Source organism: Microtus pennsylvanicus, chromosome 2 (genome assembly GCF_037038515.1).
Source record: "Microtus pennsylvanicus isolate mMicPen1 chromosome 2, mMicPen1.hap1, whole genome shotgun sequence".
In the NCBI taxonomy this organism is placed as follows: Eukaryota; Metazoa; Chordata; class Mammalia; order Rodentia; family Cricetidae; genus Microtus; species Microtus pennsylvanicus.
The window spans coordinates 10,060,568-10,087,365 of record NC_134580.1 but is presented as its reverse complement, the minus strand read 5'-3'; the positions used below and the strand labels follow the sequence as shown (position 1 = coordinate 10,087,365).

Genomic DNA, 26,798 nt, shown 5'->3' with positions numbered 1-26,798 from the left:
CCTATACACCCCTGGCTAGTGTTGCACGCCTTCAATCTCTGCATTTGGGAGGCAGAGGCAGGCGGATCTCAGTAAGTTTGAGGCCAGCCTGGTCTACAGAATGAGTTCCAGGACAGCAAAAAGTGTTTCACGGAGAAACCCTGTCCCAAAAAGCAAACAAATAATCAAAACTGAAAAATAAAGAAAAGTCAGTATGAATATGGATCTGTGGGAACTGGGAATCAAACCCTGCTCCTCTGAAAAATAGCCACTAACCACTGAACCATTTCTCCAGTCCTTGCCTTTTTTATTACATTTGTTTATTTAGTGCGTGTGTGTTTGCTTGATATGGGGGGCGGAGTGCATGCGGAGGTCAGGACGACTTCATGGAGTCGGTTCTCTCCTTCCATGTTTGCGAGTGGGATTGGAGAGTTGAACTCAGGTAGTTCGTGTGTCAAGCTCCTTTTCATGCTAAACCATCTCACCAGCCCCAGTCTGAGAATTCTGAGTGAATACAGCATTTATAGCATACATAGTGATTAAGAATATTCCAGTTTCTGACTGAGCTGAAAGAGAGACTAGGCATTTCTTCTAGGCATCCAAGTAGAAAAGCACCTTTACTTCCTCCCTAGGGACGATGCGAAGTGTTGCCTGGCGCCTGGACGCGTCCATCCTAGGTGCTGGGAAGGGTTTAAAGTTGGCAGACACAGAAAGACAGAGAAGCAGCCTCCGGAGTTTTATGCGTTGCTAAGGCAGCGCCCCTTCTAGTGCACGCCGAATAAAACTACAACTCCCATCACCGCCCGAACTACCCAACCCCTCCATGTTGAAGGCGGGGTGAGAGCGAGCGCGGAACCGGCTTTTCCTATTTCCTATGGCGTGATTGGTCCACAGCTCAGGCGCAGTAGCCAGTGAGCACACTCTTGGTCAGCAGCGAGGGCAATATGGCTTCCTGCACCTGGTGAATTTGGCACCATGGAGAAATCGCGGGGCACTGAGGTAAGAGGGAGAGGGCTCAGCCCCTCCGGGAAAGGGAACCCCGAAGGCCTCACTCGGCAGTGCGTCGTTTTAGCGATCCTTTTGGGGCGGAGAGGTGCAGGGTTAGTAAACTGAGGTAAGAAATTTAGTCCCGACCGGAGACCACTCGGGTTCGTCTTTGCTCCTGTTAAGCTGTGGGCTCGGTCCGTGGAAGAAGGTAGGAAGGAAACGCCTCCCCATCCAGGGGCAAGGAAACGGGGCTCGAAACTGCGACGCTACCTCTTTGACTTCTTGGTTTCGTGGTCCCGTGCTTTAGGGATTGTGCGGCCTGTCGCTTCCACGAGGGAAGTAAAGGGAAATATAAGTTGACTTTTACTCCACGCTTGGGCGTTCATGTGCCTGTCTGCCACTTTAGGCACAACCATCTCCATTAGGGAAGGCTTAAAAGAGCCTGTTGGTTCCCCCCGGAAGTGGACACAGCTGCAAAGGGCAAGAGGTTGCCACCAAGTGTGTCAGTTTTCAAAACTTTGTCATGTGTTCCGTGACACGGTAGCCGGTTGCCCACCACCCCTTCCATTTGAAGTCTCTTCCCTTTTCCACGCAGTAATAATGGCCAACGTTTATGGAGCGCTCTTCTCATGGTTTACTTTTGTCATCCTTTCTTCCCAAAATATTTTTATAAAGTGTTATTGTCCTCGTTTAGTGGAAGCTGAGACAATGGGAGTTGACTTGCTGTGGATTGTACAGCTAGGAAGCAGTAGAGGTGGTATTTGAACCCTGGGTTTTTTTTATAATTTATTATGATTTATTTAACTTTATTTTATGTGCATTGGTGTGAAGTTGTCAGATCCCCTGGAACAGGAGTTATAGACCGTTGTAAGCTGCCATGTGGGTGCTGGGAATTGAACCTGGGTCCTCTGGAAGAGCAGTCAGTGCTCCTAACCGCTGAGCCATCTCTCCAGCCCCGAACCCTTGGTTTTTAAGTAGTATCACATGTGTACCCCACGTTCTGTGAGCCAACACGTTCTGTCACAGGTGAGAAGACTGAGGTTCTCAGAAGGTAAATGACCCGAGGATCAGTGGTTGATTAAGATCCGAGCTTAAGAGTAAGCTGTGGTCCATACCACCATGCAATTACTGCCTGTGGCATCCTGCTCAGATCCTCCTTGAGACAGTCTGGGTCTCAATTTTTATCTGCCTTTGCCTCCCCCTCTGTTAGGAAGAAAATAGGTTTACTGACTAGACTTGCAGTGTGCTAGGCAGTAACAGGATTACCACAGCTGCTGACCTTAAATGTGTCTTTGAGCCAGGTGCTGGTAGCACACACCTTTAATCCCAGCACTGTGGAGGCAGAGGCAGGTAAATCTCTGTGAGTTCAAGGCCAGTCTGATCTACCAGACTGTGTGAGTTCCTGCACAACCAGGGCTCCATTTTGGTGTGCCTATACTGAACAGGGAAGAATGGGTTTCAAATGCTGTCTGCCCAGGAAGTTCCTTTGAGGTGTTTAGTATAGTTCCACTTTTTTTTTTTAAATTTAAAGTCCTCCTGATTCAAGTTAATTTAAATAATGTATTGTTGTTTTGGTTTTTAAGATTTATCATTTATTTTATGTGCATTGGTGTTTTGCCTACATGCATGTCTGTGTGAGGGTGTCGGGTTCCCTGGAACTGGAGGAGTTACAGACAGTTGTGAGCTGTCATATGGTTGCTGGAATTGAACTGAGTCTCCTGGAAGAGCCACCAGTGCTCCTAACCACGGAGCCATCTCTCCAGTCCTCTCCCCACGGTGTTATTATATAGAGCTCTGATCCCTGGCATAATTTTTTGACTTTATAGTGGTGTGAGAACAATATTGATTCAGGGACATTGTTCTCTGAAGTTTGCTCTGTGCCCAAGCTCCCCATGTGAGAGGTCGTGGTGAGCAGAGGCATACACAAACCACAGCTTGCAGTTAGCTATGCTAAGGTAGACTAGGTGTCATCTTTTCCCTTCTTAATTTTCTTTTCGAGGCAGGGTTTGTCTGTGTATCTTTGGAGCCTATCCTGGAACTTGGTCTGTAGACCAGGCTGGCCTCGAAGAAGATCCTCCTGCCTCTGCCTCCTGAGTACTGAGATTAGAGGGCCATGCCGCTACACCTGACTTCTTTAAGATTTATTATGTAAATAAATCTTACAGTGTACAGTGTTCTGTCTGTATGTCTGCATACAGGTCAGAAGAAGGCTCCAAATCTCACTACATATGGCTGTGAGCTACCAGGTGATTGCTGGGAATTGAACTCAGGACACCTGGAAGAACAGCCAGTGCTCTTAACCGCTGAGCCATCTCTCCAGCGCCCCCATCCGTATTCTGTTTTGTCCATATTAAAATATCCTGTAGAGGGCTGGAGAGATGGCTCAGCGGTTAAGAGCATTGCCTGCTCCTCCAAAGGTCCTGAGTTCAATTCCCAGCAACCACATGGTGGATCAACCATCTGTAATGAGATCTGGTGGCCTCTTCAGGCATACATATAGACAGAATATTGTATACATAATAAATAAATTTTAAAAAATCCTGCAGGGAGCTGAAGAGATGGCTCAGCAATTAAAAACTCTTACTGCTCTTTCAGAAGACCAAAGTTCAAATTCCCAGCCCACACGAGGTGGATTAGCAGGTCTGCAGATTCTCTTCCCAGGCCAAGCACATGTCCATCTTCCTCTAGGAGACGCCGTCTTCAGAGCCAATGGAAGAAGAGGAGGAGGATGACTTGGAACTCTTCGGGGGCTACGACAGCTTCCGAAGTTACAACAGCAGCGCGGGCAGTGAGAGCAGCTCCTATCTGGAGGAGTCGAGTGAGGCAGAGAATGAAGACCGGGAAGCCGGGGAGCTTCTCACCACACCTCTGCATTTGCTCAGCCCTGGGAACACTCGCTCCCTGGATGGAAGTGGTTCTGAGCCAGGTGACTTCTTCACAGTGCCCTTAAAGATGGAGGGGAGTCGGGAGCTTGTGGGCGAACGCAGGTGATGTGGGCAGAGCCATGCAGATATCTAAGGGACTGTCCTCGAGGGTCATTCCCTGTCCTGCAGTCTAGTTAGTATAATTCTCTGACACCTCATGTCTATTGTATCTAGTCAGCACTTGGTAGGTGCCATTGCCTTAGTGTGAGTCGCCTGGGCGTGAAGGCGGTGAGACCCACATAGCTTTTTTAAAATATAGTATGTATGCAGGGTTCTGCCTCCATGTATGCCTGCAGGCCAAAAGTGGGCACCAGATCTCATTATAGATGGCTGTGAGCCACCATGTGGTGGCTGGGAATTGAACTCAGGACCTCAGGAAGAGCAGCCGGTGCTCTGAGCTTCTGAGCCATCTCTCCAGCCCTGCAAACAGCTTATGGACTACAAGTTAACACACATTGTAGGGAGACATGCAGGATAGTGACCTTCGGGTCAGGACGGACAGACGGACAGACGTGGAGGTGGACAGAAGGGAGTGGTCAAAGATCATCTGAAAGCCAGTTGGCTTCGAAGAGGTGGATCTTGATGGTTGCCAGTCCAGAGTGTGAGCAGTGTGTCCTGAGAAAGAGGCAGGCTCCCATCTGCAGACGGCCCCTCCTGTTTCTTCATGCTTGCACTCTTGGGCAGTGGGGTCCGGTTTCCTTCCAACCATTTGACTTCTCCCCCCATTTTTTCATCTTTCGCCCTTCTCAAAATCTGAGCATTTCAATACTAGCAGGAATCACTAGGGAGAGCCACTGGGCCAGGGGCTGGTTCATGACCCTGGCTGCAGATGGGTCCCCTGGGAAGCTGGTTAAGCACTTCAGATGCCCATGTCACTGGGGCCCAGGCCACAGCACCGTTTGACCTACGGTGAAGTCAAGGGAAACACAGCTTGTCCACTTGTCCCTGAGAACACAGAGCTACAAATACTAAGTGACTTCAGCACCTCTCTCTTGTCCCTGTCCTCTCTCTAAAACTTGTCACCAGGTTCTGCAGGTGTTCGTGTGGGTTTTCAGCCCCTTAGCACTGGCTCTTGCTGCAGGCCCAGGAGGAACCGCTTGCCATCTTAGGTGGATAGATGGAGTGGCAGCTGCTGGAGGGGCTGACTGCAGAGGCAGCATGTTGCGAGACTCACTCCTGACAGAACGACAGGCGCTGTCCTCCTCCTCTCACTCACATGGTTGACACAGTGCTCTGGACTCTGAGGAGCCCATGGGTTGGTCTGACTTGAAGTACTTATGTCTGGAGTCACGTGCCGGCTTCTCTTTCTAGCGGTCTGTGAGATGTGTGGTATCGTGGGCACAAGAGACGCTTTCTTCTCAAAGACCAAGAGGTTCTGCAGTGTCTCGTGTTCTAGGAGCTACTCCTCCAACTCCAAGAAAGCCAGTATCTTGGCCAGACTGCAGGTGAGAGCAGCCACTCTTGCCCTTCTTGGGGTCCTAGATGCTGAGCTGAGCCATCACGTTATTGGAGGCAGACACATAGTCAGTTTGGGGAACTCATCTCTAGTGGTCATTCGAGGTACGTGAGACCTTGCCTCAGAAAGCGCCACCCACTCCTTTCTTTTCTTTATTCTTTCTTTCTTTTTTTTTTTTTTAAGATCAAAAGAGGGTGTCAGGTACCCTGGGACCTCAAGACTTTGAGGCAGTGGAGGCAGCTGTGAGCCATATAGGTGCTAGGGACTAAACCTGGGTCCTCTTAACCAGTGAGCCATCTTACCAGACCCCTATTTAATTTAATTTTGTTTGTTTGGGTTTTCTGGGGTTTTTTGTTTGTTTTTTGTTTTTAAGACAGGGCTTCTCTGTGTAATGGCCCTAGCTGTTTTGGAACTAGCTTTGTAGACCAGGCTGATCTTGAACTCACAGAGATCTGTCTGACTTTGGGAGTGCTGGAATTAAAGGCATGCGCCACCACACTTGGCTCCTTTATTTTATTTTTGAGACAGGGTCGCACTATATAGCTCCGGCTGAACTAAAACTCACTATGTAGACCAGGCTGATCTCAAACTCACAAAGATCTGCCTACCTTTTTCTCACCTGCCTCCCTATTGCTGGGATTAAAGGCATGCCCTACCATGCCCAGTAATTCCTATTTTAAAAGGCTCAAAAACTTTAAGGTAATGGTTCTCAACCCTCCTAATGCTTCAATTTAATGCAGTTCTTTCGGGGGTTTTTTAGTTTTGTTGTGATTTTGTTTTTAGCTTTTCAAGACAGGGTTTCTCTTGCTTTGGGGAATGTCTTGGAACGCTCTTGCAGACCAGGCTGGCCTCAAATTCACAGAGAGTGCTGGGATTAAAGGCGTGCGCCACCACCACCCAGCATTTTTTTGGGAGGGTTGGGGTGTTGAGACAGGATTTCTCTGTGTATTCCTGACTGTCCTGGAACTAGCTCTGTAGACCAGACTGGCTTAGAACTCACAGAGATCTGCCTGCCTTTGTCTCCCAAGTGCTGGTATTAAAGGTATGTGCCACCACGGCCCAGACAGTTCTTCATGTTGTGGTGACCCCCCCACCATAAAATTATTTTTATTGCTACTTCATAACTGTAATTTTGCTACTGTTATGAATCATAATGTAAATGTCTGATATGCAAGAGATCTGATATGTGACCCATGTGACAGAGTTGTTTGGCGCTCCCTTCCCGCAGAAGGGTTGAGAACTGCTCAGTGCATGTGTGCCTCTGCTTAGCTGGGTGTTGAATGGACTCCCAGCCTTTGTCATGTTGCTTAGTTATCCTGTGTAAGTGAGCTTTCCCTGAGCCCTAATGAAAGCTCCCCAGCATGCTCTGGAGTAGACATATGAACAGAGGTTGCCTGTGGGTTTGGAGAGTTTCTGGCTTCTCTGCAGCCACTCAGTTGTAGCTCTCCAAGGAGCTGGGAGCATGGAGAGAACTGCAGGGGAAATGTTAGCGAGAGGCTGGAGAAGTCAAAGTATGACCGCAGCCTTCTGTAGCCCTCCCCTGGGTGTTCTCGCTCATCATCAGTTTTGTTTTGTTTTTGTATTTTCTGTGTATGTATCCCTGGCTGTCCTGGAACTCTCTGTGTACACCAGGCTGGTCTCGAACTCACAGAGATCCGCCTGCCTCTGCGTCCCGAGTGCTGGGATTAAAGGCGTGCACCACCATCACCCGGCTTTCTCTTTTAGACAAATTCAATCTTGTGTAGCCCAGGGTGGTCTTGACATCACACAGGTCCTTCTGCTTCTGTCTCCTGACTCCTGGGACTAAAGGTGTGGGCCACCACTGCCTGGCTTATATGGCTGACTAGTGTGGTGCTTTGCCCTCTAATCTTCAGGCAAGCTTTGTTTATTAAACACAAATAATATACCGCTACAGTAACTATCTATTTCTGATAGAAATCATGGCACAACCCACTGGTGGAGAAAGTTTTATTTGGCGCTCATGTCCTGCTCAAAGTCCATCATCAGGGAAGTGAGGGTAGGAACTCACTCAAGAGCAGGAGACAGATGTTTAGTGGTTCATTCTTCATGGCTGTCTGTCTGCTTTCTTACACAATTCAAGACAGCTTACAGGGGTGGAGACACCCACAGTGGGCCTAGATCTCCCATATTAGTCAGCACTAAGAAATGGGTCCTGTAACCTGCCAGCAGCTGCAAAACCCCAAGCCAGTATCAGATGCTCAGCAATTAACCCTCTGTGTTTTAAAGACATCTTTCTGTGTAAATGGATGTCTGTGGGAAATCTCAAGAGACAGGTCCTAGATGTTGAGAGACTTATGGCAGGAAATTTCACCGTCTGGTTTTCTGTCTCCCAAACTTCTAAGGTGAGAATAAAACGTGGAGGAACAAAGAGCAGCGGGGAAGGAAGGGAGGCCAACAGGAAGCGACATCTATCCTTCCATGTGTAGCTTTGGCTGTAGGGAAGATCGTAATCAGCAGGAGTTGAAACATAGCCCTGTGTGTGCATTAGGGCCTTTGCCGTGCGGAGGCAATGTCTAGAAGAACCAGACATTTGGTTGTTTATGTATGAGATGGTTTGGCTAGAGGGTGTGTGTCACCTAGCAGGGCTTTATGTGTAAGAGGTGTTTGCCTTTGGGTATATGGTACAGAATTAACAAAGATACCAGGGTCCTAGCGTGAGAGAGAGAGAGTGGGGGAGGAAAAGAAAAGAATGAAAGAAGGTAGAGAGAGTTGGTTTTGAATACAAGGCCAGGAACAGCCATCACAACCTATGTGTATCTGTGACAGTGGATGTAGGGGCAGAGACACCTAGCATGATGTGACTCCTAGCGTTACATGCATGTTTGGAGATTTGCTTTACAGGAGGAATAAATGAGGTGGACACAAGACCTAGGCATGTACGGAAGCCATTGACTGTAGGGAGCATACCAAGGTGTGCCACTCCAAGGGAGAGTTTTCAAGACATAATGGTGTGTGCATGGGTGTGTGTGTGTGTGTGTGTGTGTGTGTGTGTGTGTGTGTGTGTGTGTGTGTGTGTGTGTATGGGGATTTGGCTGTGGAGGAGTGGATATGTGGAAAGCCTACATGAAAAGCTGAGTGTGTGGATTTGGCTGGAGCGACTAGTAGGACTTGAGTTATAGCCATGAGTGGATTGGTGAGGCTTCATCTGTTCCTGAGAGAACAGGAGGGACAACATAGCCAAGCACACATGTGTGCATGTATGTCTGTTTGTGTGTCTGTCTCTCTGAATTTTGGTTTTAAGTTAGTGCACATCTAGCATGCTCTAAGACCAATGTGCAGGCAGAGCAAAGGCTGTGACAGAAGGAACAGCTGACATGACATGACACCCACCCTGTGTTCTGTCATTGACTGTAGACGCCAGCATTACTCTCAGGACCAGAAACCTATGCATGTATGTGGGTGGGGCTTTTGAGGTAAGTGTGGGGATACCATGTAGGACATGAGCCCTAGTTTTGTTCCTATCTCTGTCTCTCTCACTCTCCTCCCCTTACTTTTCTCTCGCCTCTCCTCTCTCCTTCTCTCTAAATATCTCTATTTGTGTGTGTGTGTGTGTGTGTGTGTGTGTGTGTGTGTGTGTGTGTGTGCCAGAGAGAGAGAGAGAGAGACAGAGAGAGAAAGAGAAAGAGAGAGAGTAGGGTTAACATGTAAGGTAGGTGCCTGCAAGCTTACACCATCCTTATGTATATGGGTGTAACTGGCTATAGGGGAGGAGACTCTTAGCATGACAGGACACCTTGCCATGCATGTGTATTTGAAGTTTTCCTCTAGCGGAGGTATTTCAGAGAAGGACCTGACACATAGTCATGTACCTGAGACTCTATTAGGAGGTAAACCTAGCAGACACTGGCACTAACTGTACATCCAGGGACTTTGATGTTAACGGAGGGAATCAAAGAACGTGATCCCTAGTCCTATGTGTATCTGTTTATATGTAGGGTATTTGACTATTCTTAAGGGAGTCCCTGGCAGGAGCTAACACGTAATCCCCATTGGATGGGGTTAACTGAAGGTGGGGGATTCGTAGGGAGACCTGATATCCAGTGTATAAGAAGAATGTGGCTGTCAGGTAGGGTTTACCTAGCAGGATCTGAAACCTTGCCCTATGTCTTTGACATTGTGGTGGTAGGGTGTCCAAGAGACATAAAGAATAAGAATGTGTTGCCATGAGGATCAGTAAAAGGGGGTGTCCTGCAGCATCCCATACCTAATGGGTAGAATTAGTGTCCATCCAGGCCTGTTAATATACTGGATTGGCAGTGGTTGGTCTGATATCCACGGGTACCACTAGGGATGTATACCTAGAAATATATGTGAGGCTGCCTAGAGGAATGTGTGTGTTTCAAGGGCCTTCAGCTACCATTCTAGGAGTTATCATGGCCTGAGTGTTTGGATACCAAGGTTTGATATCCTAAAATTTATATGAGTTGATGTCATGAGGTATCACAGGGTCTGGTAATTAACACTGGAGAACGTCACTTGTGTGGTAGGATAGTTTCCTGTGGGTACCAAATAATAGCAGTATGTTTAGGGTAGACTGGCAGATCATTGGCTATGGCCCGGTAACTAGCCACTTAGTGGGGTTAAATGAGTGTCATTCAAGGTCCATGCCTTGGTAGACATACAAGGTGTAGGGACTCGATTGCTCAGTAGGGCCTGATACCTAGCAGCTAGTATGTGGTTGAGTGGACCTTCTTCATGAACCAATATTTAGGAATGTATTTGAGGTTGTGTGTGGGGAAGGCAGGGGTTGTTCAGCAGGGTCTGACAGCTGGCAGAGCTCCCTTCTTGGGAGATCCAGTCAGAAAGAGAAACACATTCATTACTCAAGGCCCTTCTGAGATCCTTTCTTAGCCTGCTCACACAGGGTTCTGGGTTATCTGAGAGGACAAAGAGGCACAGGTCATGTTTTGCAGTGTCAAAATACAGAGGGGTCTAAGTTGGGCAGGGATACAACAGTATCTAACCTCTGGGAGGCTATCCCAAGAGGCCCTTTTGGTAGATTCTCCAAATCCTGTCAGTAATTCAGGTGGTTGTCTGTAGTTGGAAGTTGGAAGAGCAACCATTTCTTTGTCCTCCACAGAGTGTCCTCATGACGTCCAGTGGAGCCTCTGAGATCCTCAAGAGCTCAGGCAATGGCATGCCAATCTTCCAGGAGACGTAGAGGTGAGGACAGACTCCACATTCAAGGTCACTAATGCTGAGTGTGCTCATCCTCAGGTGAGGAATTTCAGGGTCCATGATTCAGTTTGTGGCCCAGCACCTACAAGAGAAGCCTTATTTTAACTAAGGATGAGGCTGGCAGAAAGATTCATTCACCAGTCCTTATCCTGTGGACTTTGGAGAAGGGCAGCTTTCTTTTTGGTGGGATTTGGGGCCTAATGAGGCAGGGTCAATGTTGATTTTCTTATGTGACCTTCCTAAAGGAGAATTCACTATGGTCTCCTCAGGAAGCTCTGATTGCAGGGATTGCTTTGTCCTGACTTCCCTGCTCCTGTCCTGTGAAAAGGCTCTATGGTCAGGGAGGAAAAGCAGGTTCCCAGCAACATGTCTATATCTGGGCACTGTGCTTCTTGCACCCCATCTCATTCAACACTTGCCTAGACGACACAGGGTGCACATACGGTGACAATGAGCTTTGTCCCAGAGCATGTCCAACAGATCCTGGAGATCTGAGGAGAGAAGGGCGGTCAATGAGAGGTCTGGGGTTGACCTCTGAGGCTGCAAGGGACCCAGGCTGCTACCACAATGGTCACCGTATCTGGGGCCAAGGAATTAAAACAGGGATCCAACCAGTCACACACTGTCCAAAGAGCAAGTTTTCCCCACTGCAAGGGAAACAGTACTGAGCAACGTTGGGATTGTGTGTGCAGAGATCTGGGTACAAATAGCTGGTATTGACTGCACCTCTTCCTGTTGCCTCCATCAGGGAGACAGTGAGGAAGGGGGATGTTAAATGTGTGAGCCTGATCATAAGCTGACTGAGCTCAGGTAACAGTCTAAAGACCACAACGGGCTCCCTCTAGTGGCCAGCGATATAAAAAGTGCACATTACACCCACTGGGCCTCTTGGATATCATGTCTGCATTCTGAGATTCACATTGTTAGAGACCATCACATGGGCTTGGGGCCCCTGGTCCACTTGGGCTGTCTCTTCTGAGATTCCATGACCTGGTCACAGTCCTCAAGTGTCTCTGCCCAGGCACTGGTGACAGTAAAGTACATCAGGACTGACTTGCCTTAGTGGTCACTCACTGATCAACAGATCAGCCAACTGCCAAGGAGGAAGCAGGTCAACTTCTCTGGGCTGGTTTTCCTGCTCGATGTGTGAACCATCCTGCTCCCGGCGGTGGAAATCAACATAGACTAAGTCACTGTGGAGTGAATGCCATCTATATCGTGTGCTGTGGTTATTATAATCCCCTTGTGTGAGATGTTCATCTTCTTTGTTTCAAACTGTACCTCCCCAGTGATTTAAGATCAGAGGAGAGAGATGTGCTACCTACACCAAGTTTTCTCAACATCCCTCTGAAGCCATGGCTTGCGTGTTGTTTCTCATTCTCTTTCTTGTCCTCTGTAACACAAGCTCAATGACCACTTTCCCTTGGGATTGAGGGAAGCATTTCTGGCCAGCTTTAAGCTTCCTAATGCATTAGGTAGAGTCAACTTTAGACCAGAAACCAAACACATCTCAACTACCATAGGCTGGTATATAGTGGCCTTGTGATGCCTTCAGCCATGTGCTGCCCACAGATGAGCCTTGGCCTTCAACCCCTTCAGAGTGGCCTTCCTTCGCTGCACGGAACAGCGATCTGCTGTCAGGTGCACCTGACAACACTTTAGACAATTAGCCCAGCAGGACAACCAAGCAGACAGCTGAGCTGAAAGTCCTAGCTCTACGATCAGCAAGACTGCCTAGGCCTGACCCCTGTGACCAGTGGGACCTGGGTATTAAGTAGGTGTGAGAGTGCTGGCCTCTGTGTCCTAGTCTAGGTAAGCCCAACTCACTTCCAAAGTGGAGCAAAGTCCCGGCTTTCCAAAGTGATGCCCATTTTCCTCCAGTTGGCTGTCACTTGCCTGTCAGGGGAAAAATACAGTTCTCATAAAACTCCCTACAGTAAGGCTTCTTCAGAAACACAGTAACCAGAGCTGCACACGGTGTGACTGTGTCTTTTCTGATGGCCAGGACACAAGGATAAAAATCCAGCCAACAAAAACGCAGGGAGCAGAGGCAGATGGAGGAGGGGAAGGAGCTCCCTTGTCTCATGTGGGGAAACATTTCACTAGAACCAGAAACCTGAAGAAGCACACAAATTAATGAGTTCTGCTGAGATATTCCCTTGCAGACTAGTCCACAGGGTCTGCACATTCATGGGCAGCTTGGACATGGTATTGGCTCAAGTTTCCCTCTGTCAAGGATGCTGTGATGGGCCAGCCCTGGACATTTTCCCTTGAAAATTATGGTGTCCTGGGGAGAAACCTGTGGCAGATGGCTTACCTCCTCCTCTGTTGGACAGAGACCCTTTATACTGGGTACGTGGGCACCCTGCCATCTGGAATTCCTCCAATGCTCCTACTTCTGAGTCTCAGGCCACGCTTGCAGTCTCCTTCCGGTGTCTCCTGATGTCCAGAGCTCATCACTTTAAACAGGAAGGACCCGTGAGAGGGGCTCTAAGGGAACTGAAACATGCAGCTCTCAGTCTCCACTCTCCTTACCCACTGAGCTTCCCTCTCCCCATGGCTCCTCCCCTCTGTCTCTTCCATCCCGTCCACATTCCTCCCTCTGCAAACTCTTTCCTGCTGCCTCTGCAGCCTCTGTCTCTCACCCTCTGGTTCCATCTCCAGCTCAACTATGTCACTTTACTTAGAAGCAGGGAGAGCTGTGGGACTGGAGATTCTGATGTCAGATTTGGAAATTTACACCCATACAGGGAAACAAGTTAATGGGACAATTGCAAAAGACACATGACTGTTTCAAATATGAAAAACTGGTGAAAAAATTGATGACATAACTATCTGAAGATATGGGGAAAGGGCACATGCTCAGCAGCAAAAGTCAAATTTTGACTTTTTGAGAATGCATGTTTCTTAATAAGGTTCCATTATGTGAGACAAGCAAGTCCCAAAAGCAAAAGAGATCTCTCTTCTGTCATATGGAAAATCTGGAGGTCTGTAGGAGATGGAACATGAATGACAGAACACTGAGGACACAGAATTGGACAGTGGTCCCCCAGGGATCGCACACAATGGGGAGGGGAATGATCACCTCTGCCCTCACAGAGTCCCGCGTGTGCTGCAGAGTCCTAGTTGTTCAGTATCAGGGCTCCGGCAACTCTGAGATCCCCACTAGACAGCAAGAAAGAAGAAGGTTCAATGGTCGAAAAACCAACCCAAACCCAGTAAAGAAATCATGGGGCATCCATGACCAAGTCCAGCCGTGAAAGCCAGCAGCAAAGTGGACTCTATCTGTGTTGGATGAGGAGGACTGGAAGCTTCTTTCTAGGATTTGTGGCTTCTTGCACTGCCTCTAGCACTGGTGTCCATAGAGTTAAATCTCTGACTTCAAAATCCCAAGACAGGAGCCCAGTGGCACAGTGACAAACCTTGAGACTTGTTCTCAGAGCCCAAATAGAGAGAACTCAATCACACCAGGAAACCAATCTGGACCCTGCTGATTGGTCAGTTTGAAGTCATATGACTTGTGCCAAGATTCAGGTGGAGATTCTGTAAAAACACGGTTGATGCATAGACTTAATACTCTATGCCTTGTTTCCAAGGATGTATCAGCAATGGCACATGTCCCCAGCCCACTCTGCCTTGTGTCCACAGAAGAACTCCTGATGGCACTTCTTACCTCCAGGTGTCTGTTCATGCTGGACATAGACTTCTATTCCGAAGGTTATGTTAGATCTTTGCCCCCTGTTCCTAGTCCATCGTGGATGAAAAAACCTTCAGTTCAGTCCTGACCCTGTCAAGACGAAAAAAGCACAGAACTGGTACGATTCTGCATCAGCTGTTTCAAGGAACTTACCATTGACGCCACACAGCTGTTTGGAGGAACTTACCATTGATGCCATACAAATGTTTGGAGGAACTTACCATTGACGCCATACAGCTGTTTGGAGGAACTTACCATTGACACCATACAGCTGATGAAGCCAGGCATGGCAGTGTGCATCTGTAGTGCTGCCCTCAGGAGGCAGGGGTACATGGTCGATCTCTACGAGTTTGAGATCTGTGTGCTCTTCATAGAGAGTCTCAGGACATCCAGGACTATATTGTGAGATCCAGTCTCAAAACATAAAATATAAAATATGGATTCAGGAAATTTCCCTATCTCATTTTCAGAATTCAACAGAACCCTCAACCATTTCACAGCCCTGGCTTCACTGATAAGCAACAGAAACAAGACCTGATCCCAGCTGATGCCCATTAATTAAAGTTGCCCTTACTTCCTAAGCCTCTGCTTCTTGTTACCTGTATGTGAGACTCACCAGATGGTCAGGGTTCTAGAACGTACGTGACATCACAAGCTGGCTGCTGTCCTGCTGGGCTAAAGATCAGGCCAAGTCTTCACTATGCACCAGTGTTAGCTAAAAGGTCAGATGGTCAGGATGGAAGCCGGATGCCAAGTACCACAGAGAGATGGTTCCTCCCTTGCAACACCTCCACAGTCTCTCCGCCTCCCATTGCTCTTCAGTCAAGCGAGTCAATGGTAAGTTTCCCTCTGTGTTAGGGGTGCTGGCAGAGGCCACCTCATGGGATCCTTTTCTTCATGACATCAGGACCAGGCTTCAGAAACTCATCTTCTACCATAAACAGATACTTACTGCAATCAATCTTACCTTCAGGGGATGATGTGCATAGATATAGCCCTGGATTACCCGTTGAGTTCAGTTCCCCTTGGCAGCTCAGCGAGCTGCTCCCTACCTGGAAGGTGTCCTGGAAAACAGTTGAGACCCCACACTCACCAGTGTTCACACTGCACCATCGGCTGTCATCAGGGGCTCCATGATGACCAAGATCTCCTTGTGCACATGCCCCTATGGCGGGCATTGGTCATAGAGACGTCCCCTGGCTGCTGGCCTTGTGAAGACAGAACTCACGTCAGACCTGGCATGACGTACTTACGTTCCCACGATGGAGCAGAACAATGGTAATGTGAGGTCTAATGTAGGTTATAAATCCCTCCATGAGAAGGGAAAATGATGCCAGATTCCTGGATCAGGCAATGGGAGGCAACATGGAAAGCCTGGATGAAGGAGCCTGTGAGGACAAAGACACAGAAGTCATCAGACCTGCCATAGGCCATGTCAGACAAGACCAGGGGAGGACTCCAATTATGATAGAGCACCGTTCTGTCCTACCTTCATCAGTAGCCCCAGTCAAGAAGGCCTTTCCAAGACCGCCTTACACTTTTCTACCTTGACACATGCCAAAACCTTCAGAGAAGAGACTTTCCTCCTCAAGGAGGCAAGAAACCAGAGTTCCTACTCAGTGCTGCAGGAGACATTTGTTCCTGGTGTTACTTCTTCAAGACCCTACCCAGCAAAACCCTCTTTTCTCCTGATTCATTTCCAGGTTAGCGCCTCGGGACAGACACTAGCCCTCTCTCTGCAGGTCCTCTCACTGCCTCTTGATCCTCTCCACATCCCTTTCCCCTGGTCCTCCCCCATTATCTCCTCTTCCCCCACTGTTTTTATGCTTCCTGCAGTTCTTCCTAAAGACAGTCAGAAAGCAGTTTGAGGGTGATGGAGAGATCACAAAGGAATGAAGCCTGAATCCTATGTGCAAGCCTGTCCTGTCGACAGGGGCCGGCTATTAGATGCTGGAGAAGCCTGGTCCGACAGGATCCATGAGACAAGGGAGGGAGGCCTTCAGTGTTGATGCTGCATGTGACTACGCAGAGATGCCCAACAACAGTGCAGGGCAGCAGGGAGGTGGAACTGAGACTCTATAGCGGGAAGATGGACACCAGAACCTGTAGCCATGACATATCATCACAGGACACAGCATCTGACCTGATCCTTCAGTTACACACCAAGACAGTGTTTCAAACAGGTCATCGCACTCCCTCTCAAAAAAAAAAGCCCAAGGAAATAATCAAAGTCCCTCTCTAGTGACTTTGACAGAGAGGAGATTCTCAGCACTGAGGAAGATGGAAATCCACTGACCAATAGGCCTCCCTTTTCTCCTGCCACACCCTAGCTCAGTAGAAAAGATCAGACTGAAATTTCCAAGGCAGCATCCTACTTGTGTGCCTTGACAATGCTGGAATTATAGAAGGCCCTCTGATGCTCATTGCTGGCTGTTCCCTAGATGCTCTTCAGGGGAGGTTTCTTCCTGCTCTAGCTTGTCCAGGGTCCCTGTCACAGGTCAGCACACCCATCTCTTTCATGTCATTTGTTGATAGAAGTTCCTCAGGACAGACTGTATTCCTTACTCTACACCACCTCTCATTTCCCCTTTTCCTGTCTCCATCCTGTCTCCCAATTCGTTCCCTTTATATCCTTTCACCCATCTCCCTCCTCCCCAGACTCACACAGGTCTCGCTGTTCTTTCCAGAACACAGTCACAGATTAAGGTGGAGAGGTTAGAGTTATCGAGATGAGAGCAGCCCAGATTGGTATAAAGGCATGCCTGGTTATAGAGTCAGCTCTTTTACATGCAATGTGAGTGGCCTCACAAGCACAACCAAAGCTAGGGAGGTAGAGGGTCATCGGGAAGCTGTGCCTATGACCAGCTCTTTGTACAGCAGCAGTGCTGGAGCTGGAAGAAGCTGAAGGAGAAGCAAAATCACAGTTGATTTCCAGTAGCTGGAGGATGGATGCAGGAGTCTGTGGCCCTGGGTTGGAGGGACTGGCACTCTGGAGATCTGTCCTGACTTCCTTCATTAGCAGTCACTCCTCACCAGGGCTGGAATTCTATTAGACCATTTCAATTTCCACACTGCAAAGCAGTAAGAGACAAGAAAGCACCCCTGTTAGTAACTGTGACAGAGAAATGTTGGGTGCCATAGTTCCCCTTCCAATTCCTCCATTCTGAAGCTTTGTCCTCTTTACCCAAAATCCCCTCCCTTCCTTCCCACCCTGTGGTCCACATGCTATGCTATCTGCTTCAGGCTCAGCATTGTGGGTATTTACATGAACAGGAAGACATCTTAATTTCTGTGTCTTCTATGTGGGTTCAACTTGTCATTTATAAATGATATTGAAACAACACTGTGAAAATACAAGGGAGGAATCCTTCTGGGTGACCAAACCACCTGCACTCCACGTAGGTCTCCACTGTCCTCTCTTTTGTGTGAAGCCCCTGACACAAGGATCCAGGACTCACCGTGGTGTGGTCAGGCAGCAGCAGCAGCAGCAGCACAGTGCTCTCAGTGCCTGGGAAATTCGCTTCCTCACCAGTTTCCAGCCCCGGAATGGCCTGGATCCAGATGTGGGTGCCGCCTGGGACTGGTCACTGGGGATGCCTTGCCCCGAGGATGGTTCCTCTGTGAAGCCCATGTTCACAAACCCAGTGAATGTTCCATCCAGAGTTGATTCTGGGTAGCAGAGATTGCCAGGCTGACTGTCAACTGAATTCCTGTTGACTGCAGTGTTCTCTGGAGTAGAGTTGATGACATCAGCCATAAAGGCATCTTTTTCTGGGTCTGCATTACCTGAACACAGCATCACCTCCATGCTGCAGGATCCCTTGAGCATGGTACAGCTTCTACACCTCCTGACACTTTCTCCCAAACCCTCTTTGTGCAACTGCCTCTCCCCAGCAGAAAGAGCTGGTTCACTAGCTCTCCTCTTCAAGGCGGCTGGGAGGCTAAGGGGAGCTGCATGGGTCACATTTAACCAGGTCTTATTCAGCATATGGCTATCTCCACCTGGTTCAGTAGCTCTCCTCTTCAAGGCGGCTGGGAGGCTAAGGGGAGCTGCATGGGTCACATTTAACCAGGTCTTATTCAGCATATGGCTATCTCCACCTGGTTCAGTAGCTCTCCTCATCAAGGCGGCTGGGAGGCTAAGGGGAGCTGCATGGGTCACATTTAACCAGGTCTTATTCAGCATATGGCTATCTCCACCTGGTTCAGTAGCTCTCCTCATCAAGGCGGCTGGGAGGCTAAGGGGAGCTGCATGGGTCACATTTAACCAGGTCTTATTCAGCATATGGCTATCTCCACAGCTCAGTTGGTATTTGATGATATTCATGGTGGCTATTACATTATTTGGCTCCCTGTGCTTTAGGGAAGAAACAATCTCTTCACAGGTATAGCCGATAGTACACATAGTCTCCACGACCCTGGGAAGGAGTTCCTTAGTGGCAGGTGGTACATGCTCTTGTATGGGGCCCAGCCATGGTCGTTCCACAAGCTGGCATATTGTTATTCTACACAAGGTGGGGACCATGAGTAATCTCGCAATTATAATATGGCAGGGTTTTGATAAATGGTAAGGAATGGGACACATTGTGGTGGTGATGAGCCTGTGCATAGCTTCCATGGTGGTTTCTACGTATGGAAAATGCCCTGTGACCAGGGTGTATAGGACGATGCCCAGGCTCCACATGTCACCTGCCAGTCCATCGTACGGTTTCCTTGCCAAGATCTCTGGGGCCCAATAGTGCAAGGAGCCACAGATCTCCTCCAACATCTGCCCCTCTGTGACTTCAATTGCCATACCAAAGTCACAGAGCTTTGCATTTCCTGCTGCATCGACTAGGATGTTTTCTAATTTAATGTCTCGATGTGCGATGCGTCTCTGGTGGAGGAAGTGCACTGCTGACACAACCTGCCGGAAAATCGCTCTAGCCTCCTCCTCCTTTAGACAGCCCAGCGCCCTGAGGCAGCTTGTCAGATCTTCTCCTGCCACATACTCCATGATCAGGTAAGTGGTTGTCAGTGTGTCGATCATGTGGAAAAATCGAACAATGTTCCTGTGTTCTACAGACTGAAGGATGTTCACTTCAGTGCTGATGTCAGCCACACTGTTGGTGTTTTTCTCGAGGACCTTGACAGCCACTCGTGTTTGAGTGGGCAGGTGGCAGGCCAGCTTCACCTCCCCGAACGCCCCACAACCTAGGGATAGTAAGATCTTGAAATCCTCTTCAAGAGTGTCCTCTTCCATGTTGCTGGCCATGGTGTTTTGACCAATTTCAACCACTTTATCTTGTGGGAAATTTCAGAATCATACAATGCTAAAAACAAACAAACAAACAAAATAATCCATTTAATTTTATTAAAGATATTTATAAGTTTCGGTTCTCTCTTGTGAAATCTAGATATTCTAAGCCACCTAATGATGCTATTCAATGATATAAACATACGAGGAGCTCAAACCCAAAGCAGTAGATGAAGAATCAACGGAAAGTTCCGAGTTGGAATCAGTGAAGTGGGCACAGGAAAATCCTGAGATTGCTGAAGGAATGAGCTAGTTGTTTTCATACTGTGCCACAATGCAAACCCCTCACAACAACTGATCAGGAGAGAGCAGATACAAATTACATTATAAAAAAAAATCGATGTTGTAAATAATAGAACTAGTCTAGAGGGTCTTTCAGTGATGTTACTGTTTTATACACCTGGAATTTAGAAAATATGTAAGGAAAATTTAGACGTGTGAATATTGAATTAAGATAAAATAAAAACAAGTGAACACATCAGGCATAATGAACAGGTTTGGAGTGTCAGCAAAACAGCTCCAAACACAGCAGAGACCAATCTCTTGGAATCCCTGAATCATTCAGAACTTTCCAGAAGAATGAAGACCACGGTTATAGAATATACTTCCAGAAAGTGAAAGCAAAGGAAGACATGGAACTCATCCCATGCCAGTGTTACCCTGATTCTACAATCAAATAAACTCAATGAACAGAGCAAGTGGAGGCTCCTCTCCTTGATGAACACAGATCTGGACTCTTTTTTAAAAAATATTTATTTATTTATTTATTTATTTATTTATTTATTTATTATGTGTACAATGTTCTGTCTGTGTGTATCCCTGCAGGCCAGAATAGGACACCAGACCTCATTACAGATGGTTGTGAGCCACCATGTGGTTGCTGGGAATTGAACTCAGGACCTTTGGAAGAGCAGGCAATGCTCTTAACCGCTGAGCCCTCTCTCCAGCCCAGATGTGGACTCTTTAATGAGATTCCTTGATACTGCACATCCATCTCAGCAACACACTAAAGGGTCAGAATGGCCTCACCCAGGAGCTGAAGTAACATTTGTAACAAACTAATTGATCAACACCACAGCATAGACGGAAACTCTGGGGTCCACACTCAGCCCAGGGAATAGTGAACGGTTGTGTTATAAGCAAAGAGCTAACACTAGGTATAGTTTTCCCTGAAACAAAGCTGGTCCACAAACAGATGTAGGATCTCCTTTGTCTCTTCCATCTCTTCTGGGTCATGAGGAAGGTAGGGGTTGAGCTTTTGTAAAGTCATAGTGTATGTCATAAAGATGTAATGGGGAAACCAAAATAGTGCAGGGAAATATGATCAAAGTACAGGTAGGCATGTGTGGAATCTGAATCATTCAATTGCTCATTTGTAAGATATATAAATTATATATATTAGTGAAATATATATTATACTTATTATATAATTGTGATTATAATAAGGTATAATAAATTCTTTAAACTAGTACACTTATATATTATAATATAATTAACATATATTATTATAGACAGTGTTTATGAGTATTATAATATATAGCACATATATTACACCTAACAAATTGTATACTATATATCATATAATTACAGTACCATAATTATATATTAAATATTATATAACATGTAGCATGCCATATAATTTATGTATATATCATGTAGTATGCAATATGTAGTATATAATTATTATTTCTAATAAATAGTAAAATGTGTTTTACACAAGAAAAAATAAACCAGAGGGAAATAAAAGACTGACTTTTCAAAAATCAAATTGGGTAATAGTGAATGATGAAAGAGATAATATAAGAATAAAATACCCCTGGAAAAAAGCAAAAAAAAAATAATATAATCTTAATGTTTCTTGTTGTGCCATGTTCAGTTGCTATCCCTAGGGAGCCTGTTCTTTTCTTAAGGGAAACTGAGGAACAGTGAATCAGGCAGAGAAAGAGGGTTGGGGACAACTGGGAGGAGTGAAGAGAGACGATGATACAGTCAGAATGTACTGTAGGAAGGAAGAATAAATAAAATGCAAAAGGAAAAAGCATAAATATAAAGCAACAAACATAACCCCAGGATATAAACCCACAAACTGGAAATCATCTTCTACAATCTCAACAACAGCAGTGCGCCACATGTGGTTCCGTAGTCCAGAAAACCAAGGAAGGGACACTTTCAAACTCTTTTCACATGGAAGGATTATTCTAATTCTCAACCCATATAAGATATTTGAAAAATATTCTAATATCAGGCAATGTCCTTGACTGACAGTCTGGAAAATCCTGAATGAGAGTAATAGATAGCTCACATCAGTTCAACACCATATTAATAAGTCCGTACTTCATGATCAAGATGTCTTTAATCAGGAACACTAAGGATCAGTCCACAGGTACAAATTGTCAAAGAGCATAGCACACTAAGTCCTGTAATCAGACATCAATAGAATGAAATGCCTAGTTGAGAAAAAAGCTTGGAACTAGAGAAAGTTATTAGAAATATATCAATTCCACAAACAAGTCAATTCTACAAACAAAAGTTTCCCGTAGATTTTGTTTCCCACAAAACATGAGCAGGAAGGAGGGGAGCCTTTGTATAATGGGAAGTACTTGTCAAATTCAGTGGGTGGGGAAGTGAAATATAGCAGATAAACATGATTAAAATAGAGCACAGACAGATATCAAAATCATTATCAAATTCCTCATCCTATAGAGTTAATGTATATCACTAAATTTATAAAAAAAAAACAGAAGAACGAGGACAAAAATGACCAAGAAAAGAAGTTGATAAAAGGAAAATATGTTAAAATGAAGAAAAAGGACTTATAGAAAAAAATTAAAATCCAAACCAATAATGTAAATATATAATTAAATGCCAAATACCAAAAGCCTAAACTGAAAATTGGGAGACAAACTCACTATGTCCAGTTACAACAGGTTGGGGAAAAGACCAAGTATATGAGAACAAATGGAGTCCAACTGCTCTCCCACCAACCAACTGATTCTCTGAAGTACAAACAAAACCAGTACAGGAAGTGCCTTTTATTGGCTAATATCAAGAACTCCTTGTGATGTCACATGCAATAGACCAATCAAAGCTCAGTTAAAAAAAAAAACACTGTTGTTTTTAAAAAAAATATTTCAGTTTACATTCTTGCCCCGAAGGACAAATGCCCTTAGCAGAGATGGCTGCTATCCATCCCCAACCCACCTGTTACTCTCCCAGGAGTCAAGATAGAGTCATTGCTGTCACAGTCACACATTGACCATATTGCTCTCACCCACCCCTGAATAAAATCAATGAGCTTTTCAAGTAGCCTAAATTTCAGATCCCATTCTCTGACATATAGCTTAGGTCTCATATTAACCAAGTCTGTTTCCTGATATTGCAGCAACTCCCTTTGTCATAGAAACCTTGAAATTCATGGAGACATACTTTGTTGGGTTGGAAAAAAACTTCAGATACCCACTGAGTGTCAATCATTACAACGTTTTGTCTCAAGGGAAGATATGCCCTAGCTACACTGTCTTTCTATAACCTCTGGCCATTTTCTCTCTGACCTGCTGAAAACAGAAAATACATCCAGAAAGGAGTGAAATAATAAATCAAAAAAAAAAGTCTAGGAAATAAAGCTAGACAAAACACTATGAAATAATTGAGCATTATGAAAGACTTTTCAGTGACCAAGACAATTCACTGGTGGATTCTATAATCTTAACTTAAATAGCAATGTTCTCCAAATATTTCAGTAGCCTATCAACATGAGGGAAGGAATATTTTCAAATTTTTTCATAAAAGATGCATTACCCTTATTTTCAAACCAAGTAAATAAAACTTAAAAAGAGCACAGTATCATAATGTAATTGAATAACACAGATTAGAAAATACTTAATGAGAGATAATTCTTAATTCTCATTATCACACCAAGTTTAATACCACATTAAGAAGACCATACTTTATGTTCAAGATGTCTTCACACACACCTGACACATGGTATAGAATACATACAACATTATAGGTAATTCCAATAATCAGACATCAAATGAATGAAATGCCTTTTCAGGGAAAACTTGGGACTAGAGAAAGTGTTACCTCAAATATTCCAGTTCTACAAACACAAGGGTCACATTTTGTTTCCTAGGGGTTATGAAGAAGCAGAGGGAACAACCTTTCTCCATTTGGAAGTTCTTGTCACACTCAAAGGGTGGGTAAGTGAAATAGAGCAGGTAAATATGATCAAGATGCAATACAGGCAGATACAGGAAGTCATGGTCAAATTCCTCATCAAAACCAGTTAATATGTACACTAAATATGTAAATCACACAAAACATGAGGAAAATGATAAAGAAAAGACGTTAATAAAGAGAAAATTGGGTGAAATGAAAAAAAAGAACTTCAAGTAAAAACAAAGCGAAAACCATTGAGGTAAATAAATGAATAAATAGATACCAAATGAATGAATCCTGGGAAATAGTCTCACTACGTTGAGATCCTCCAGGTTTTGAAAAGTCCAAATCTAGGAGAAACAACTGAATCCAACTGCTCACCCCGCAGACCCAACTGCTTCTCTGAAGAACAGGGACAAATCCCAATCTTAGGTGGTGCCCTTCTATTGGCTGATGTCTAACTTACCTCACATAGAATCCATGTGATGTCACATGCAGCGGTCCAATCAGGGCTTGGCAAAAGTCCAAAGTGACTTTTAAATATTTTATCTCATATATTCATGTCTCCAGCCACTACATTTTGAGTTTGAGGCCAGACTGGTCTACAAGAGGGAGTTCCAGGACAGGTTCTAAAACTACAGCGAAACCCTGTCTTAAAAAATCAAAAAACAACAAAAAAAGGAGGTAGAGATTATGTAACCTCAGATTTATAGAAACATGTGTCAACGTAATGAGAGCACTAATGGCATGGACATGAGCAGGGAAGTACAGTTAGTTCTATGGCGTTGTCATCTCAATGTCCTCCTGACATGTCCCTGTCCTCTCCAAGGAGCATCAGTGCAATCTTAAGCGTGTTTCTATAGTTAGCCAGTGTCCACTCACATTTTAGGGGACAGAGAGAGGTAAAAAGTGGTTCAACCTAGTTCCACAACCCAAGCCCATCTCAATCCATAACAATTTTGTTGTGAGTTCTCTGTGGATTTCAGCATGAAAGACCTGACATGACAGATTGTGGGAACTTCCATAGATCACCCTCTAAATGACGCTGCCCTGTCCAATTACTCTCTCCAGCAGAACATTTCCTCCTCCTCTTCCTCCATGTCTGCACAGCCCTCATCCTGGAGTCTGTATATGCAGACAGCCGTGCTGCTGCATTCACCAAGTCTGGCATCTGGGTATCTACCTGCATGGGTTTCTTATGCCTCCAGCTCCTGTGATGCAACCTAGAACCATCATTATTGCTTTCTCTCAGAAGCACCAGCATTCTCCACAGCAGACTCCCCTGTTCTCTTCTTGGCTTCCACAGTACTTGTGGTCAAAGTTCACTGCCTGGACAAATCTCTTGTCTCTAAGCCCAATGACTGTCGAATAGTTCTCCTTTTCTCCTAAGAGAAAGAACAGCAAGCAAGGCTGGACTCCAGGGACCAACTGACCATAACATCCAGATTGGCACCATCCCGCATGTATGTCTTTGGCACTTGATGGCATCCCTGTTACATGCCGCAACATTATACAATAGCTAAGTGCTCAGCCATCGTTCTTAAGTGACTTATCAGAACCAAGGGCTCTGATAAAGGTTAAACCAAAAGGCAAGGCCTTTTATTGTTATTGCTGTGTGAATAAAGTGGCTGTCTTCTTCTGTAGATTTTCTCTGTACCTGACTCCTTTTCTGTTATATATTTGGGAATTAATTCCCATGATTCAGAACTGTTTCATGTAAACAGTTTCCCACTGCCAGGTCTTCATTCCTCTCTCCTAGGTAAACACGGATCTGCCTTCCTACAGTTATCTTTATCAGCAGGCACTTGGTCAGTGCTTAGGGTTCAGGAGAGCATTCCATTTAAGATATCCACACATCTCCAACAAAACAGAATCACTGCCTGTCCAAGCTGCTGCTCTTCTTTTTCACCACTTAAAAGATTCCTAACTCTTGATGCTCACTTTCACCTCAGATTACTGGTGATTTTAATTCATGAAATTTACTGCTTTAAGTGTTTTACTCTTAAGCCCAATTCATAATTTTACTGAAAAATAAAACTTTTAGCTCTTTACTAACCACTTAAAAATATCCTTCCCTGATGGAGGAAGGTCATTGGTTAATTAATAAAGAAATTGCTTGTCTTGATAGGTTAGAATATAGGTCAGAATGCTGGGAGGAAGAGGAAGTGAGCTCAGATGCCATGCCGCTGCTCCCCATGGCAGACACAATGAAGCTCAGACCCAGGATGGATGTAGGCTAGAATCTTCCCAGTAAGCGCACCTCGTGGTGCTACACACATTAATAGAAATGGGCCAAGCAGTGTTTATATGAATACAGTTTGTGTGTCATTATTTTGATGCATAAACTAGCCAGGTGGCCGTGAGCTGGGTGGCAGGAACGCAGCCTGCAGCTCCTTCTACACTTCCCCTCTAGAATTCCCTAATGATTTAATTCTTTTCTAACTAACATTCTCCATTTCTAACTAACATGCCCAAGTTCACTGGACATATACTAGCCACTCCCACCTTTGAGCTGCCAGCCACAGATCTATCTCTCTCCCTCTGTCTCTCTCTGTCTCTCCGTGTATATGTGTGTGTGTGTGTGTGTGTGTGTATGTGTGTGCGTGTGTTTGTGTGTCTGTGTGAGAGAAAACTCTTCTCTGATTTTTATGGGCAACATAATTCCAGTCCTGGAGCCTGATAAGCCTGGGAAATTGTTTTTTATAAGGGTACATGTGACTGGGAATGTTTGTAACGATTAGAACAAGGAGGAAGAGGGATGAAAAAAGAAAAGAATAAAAAAACATGGACAGACATCCTATTGTAAGTAAATTTCTTACCCTTTATAATTCTAGACACCTTTTAGCTTATTGTGGTATCTTTATTGAACCCTCAGAGGGATCCCAGGAGCTGGACTTGTAGGGACCCCATTACATCCCAATCCACCATCCCACAGAAGGACACCAGGTGACACTAGATCTTCATAGTACTGTGGAAACTCGAAAATTCCTATACTTATGGAATTTTAGAATCATTTCTGAACATCTAAATATCTCAGTGTCTTATCATATGGCAATGGGGGCAGCTATGATGTTTTTTCTGGTGGGAACAGGTGTGTTGGGA

At 45.6% G+C, this 26,798-nt stretch overlaps 1 protein-coding gene across 9 annotated transcripts; it reads left to right on the top strand.

Moving 5' to 3' along the window:
* The first annotated feature begins 873 nt into the window (after positions 1 to 873).
* LOC142843127 (lethal(3)malignant brain tumor-like protein 2) lies at positions 874 to 25,339 on the top strand. Of its 9 annotated transcripts, none has more exons than XR_012909561.1 (5): positions 874 to 978; positions 3,655 to 3,892; positions 5,202 to 5,335; positions 10,448 to 10,584; positions 14,713 to 17,667. XR_012909561.1 is itself a non-coding variant. In XM_075960012.1 (5 exons), the coding sequence occupies exons 1-4, from the start codon at positions 955 to 957 to the stop codon at positions 10,526 to 10,528; spliced, it is 477 nt and encodes a 158-aa protein (XP_075816127.1). In that variant the 5' UTR covers positions 874 to 954; the 3' UTR covers positions 10,529 to 10,530; positions 25,089 to 25,339. The 9 variants fall into 9 exon arrangements, 8 of the variants coding, with proteins under 8 accessions (XP_075816127.1, XP_075816128.1, XP_075816126.1 ...); XM_075960012.1 differs by lacking the exon at positions 14,713 to 17,667 and adding an exon at positions 25,089 to 25,339 and having other exon boundaries at positions 10,448 to 10,530; XM_075960013.1 differs by lacking the exon at positions 14,713 to 17,667 and adding an exon at positions 24,768 to 25,034 and having other exon boundaries at positions 10,448 to 10,530.
* The last annotated feature ends 1,459 nt before the right edge of the window (positions 25,340 to 26,798 follow it).

What these genes read in the sequence shown, in the direction of transcription:
- LOC142843127 (XM_075960012.1), top strand. Translation starts at nt 955, where the DNA reads ATGGAGAAATCGCGGGGCACTGAG. An exon ending in AGAAATCGCGGGGCACTGAG is followed by an intron (nt 979 to 3,654) that starts GTAAGAGGGAGA and finishes ATCTTCCTCTAG; the next exon opens with GAGACGCCGTCTTCAGAGCC. An exon ending in GTATCTTGGCCAGACTGCAG is followed by an intron (nt 5,336 to 10,447) that starts GTGAGAGCAGCC and finishes TGTCCTCCACAG; the next exon opens with AGTGTCCTCATGACGTCCAG.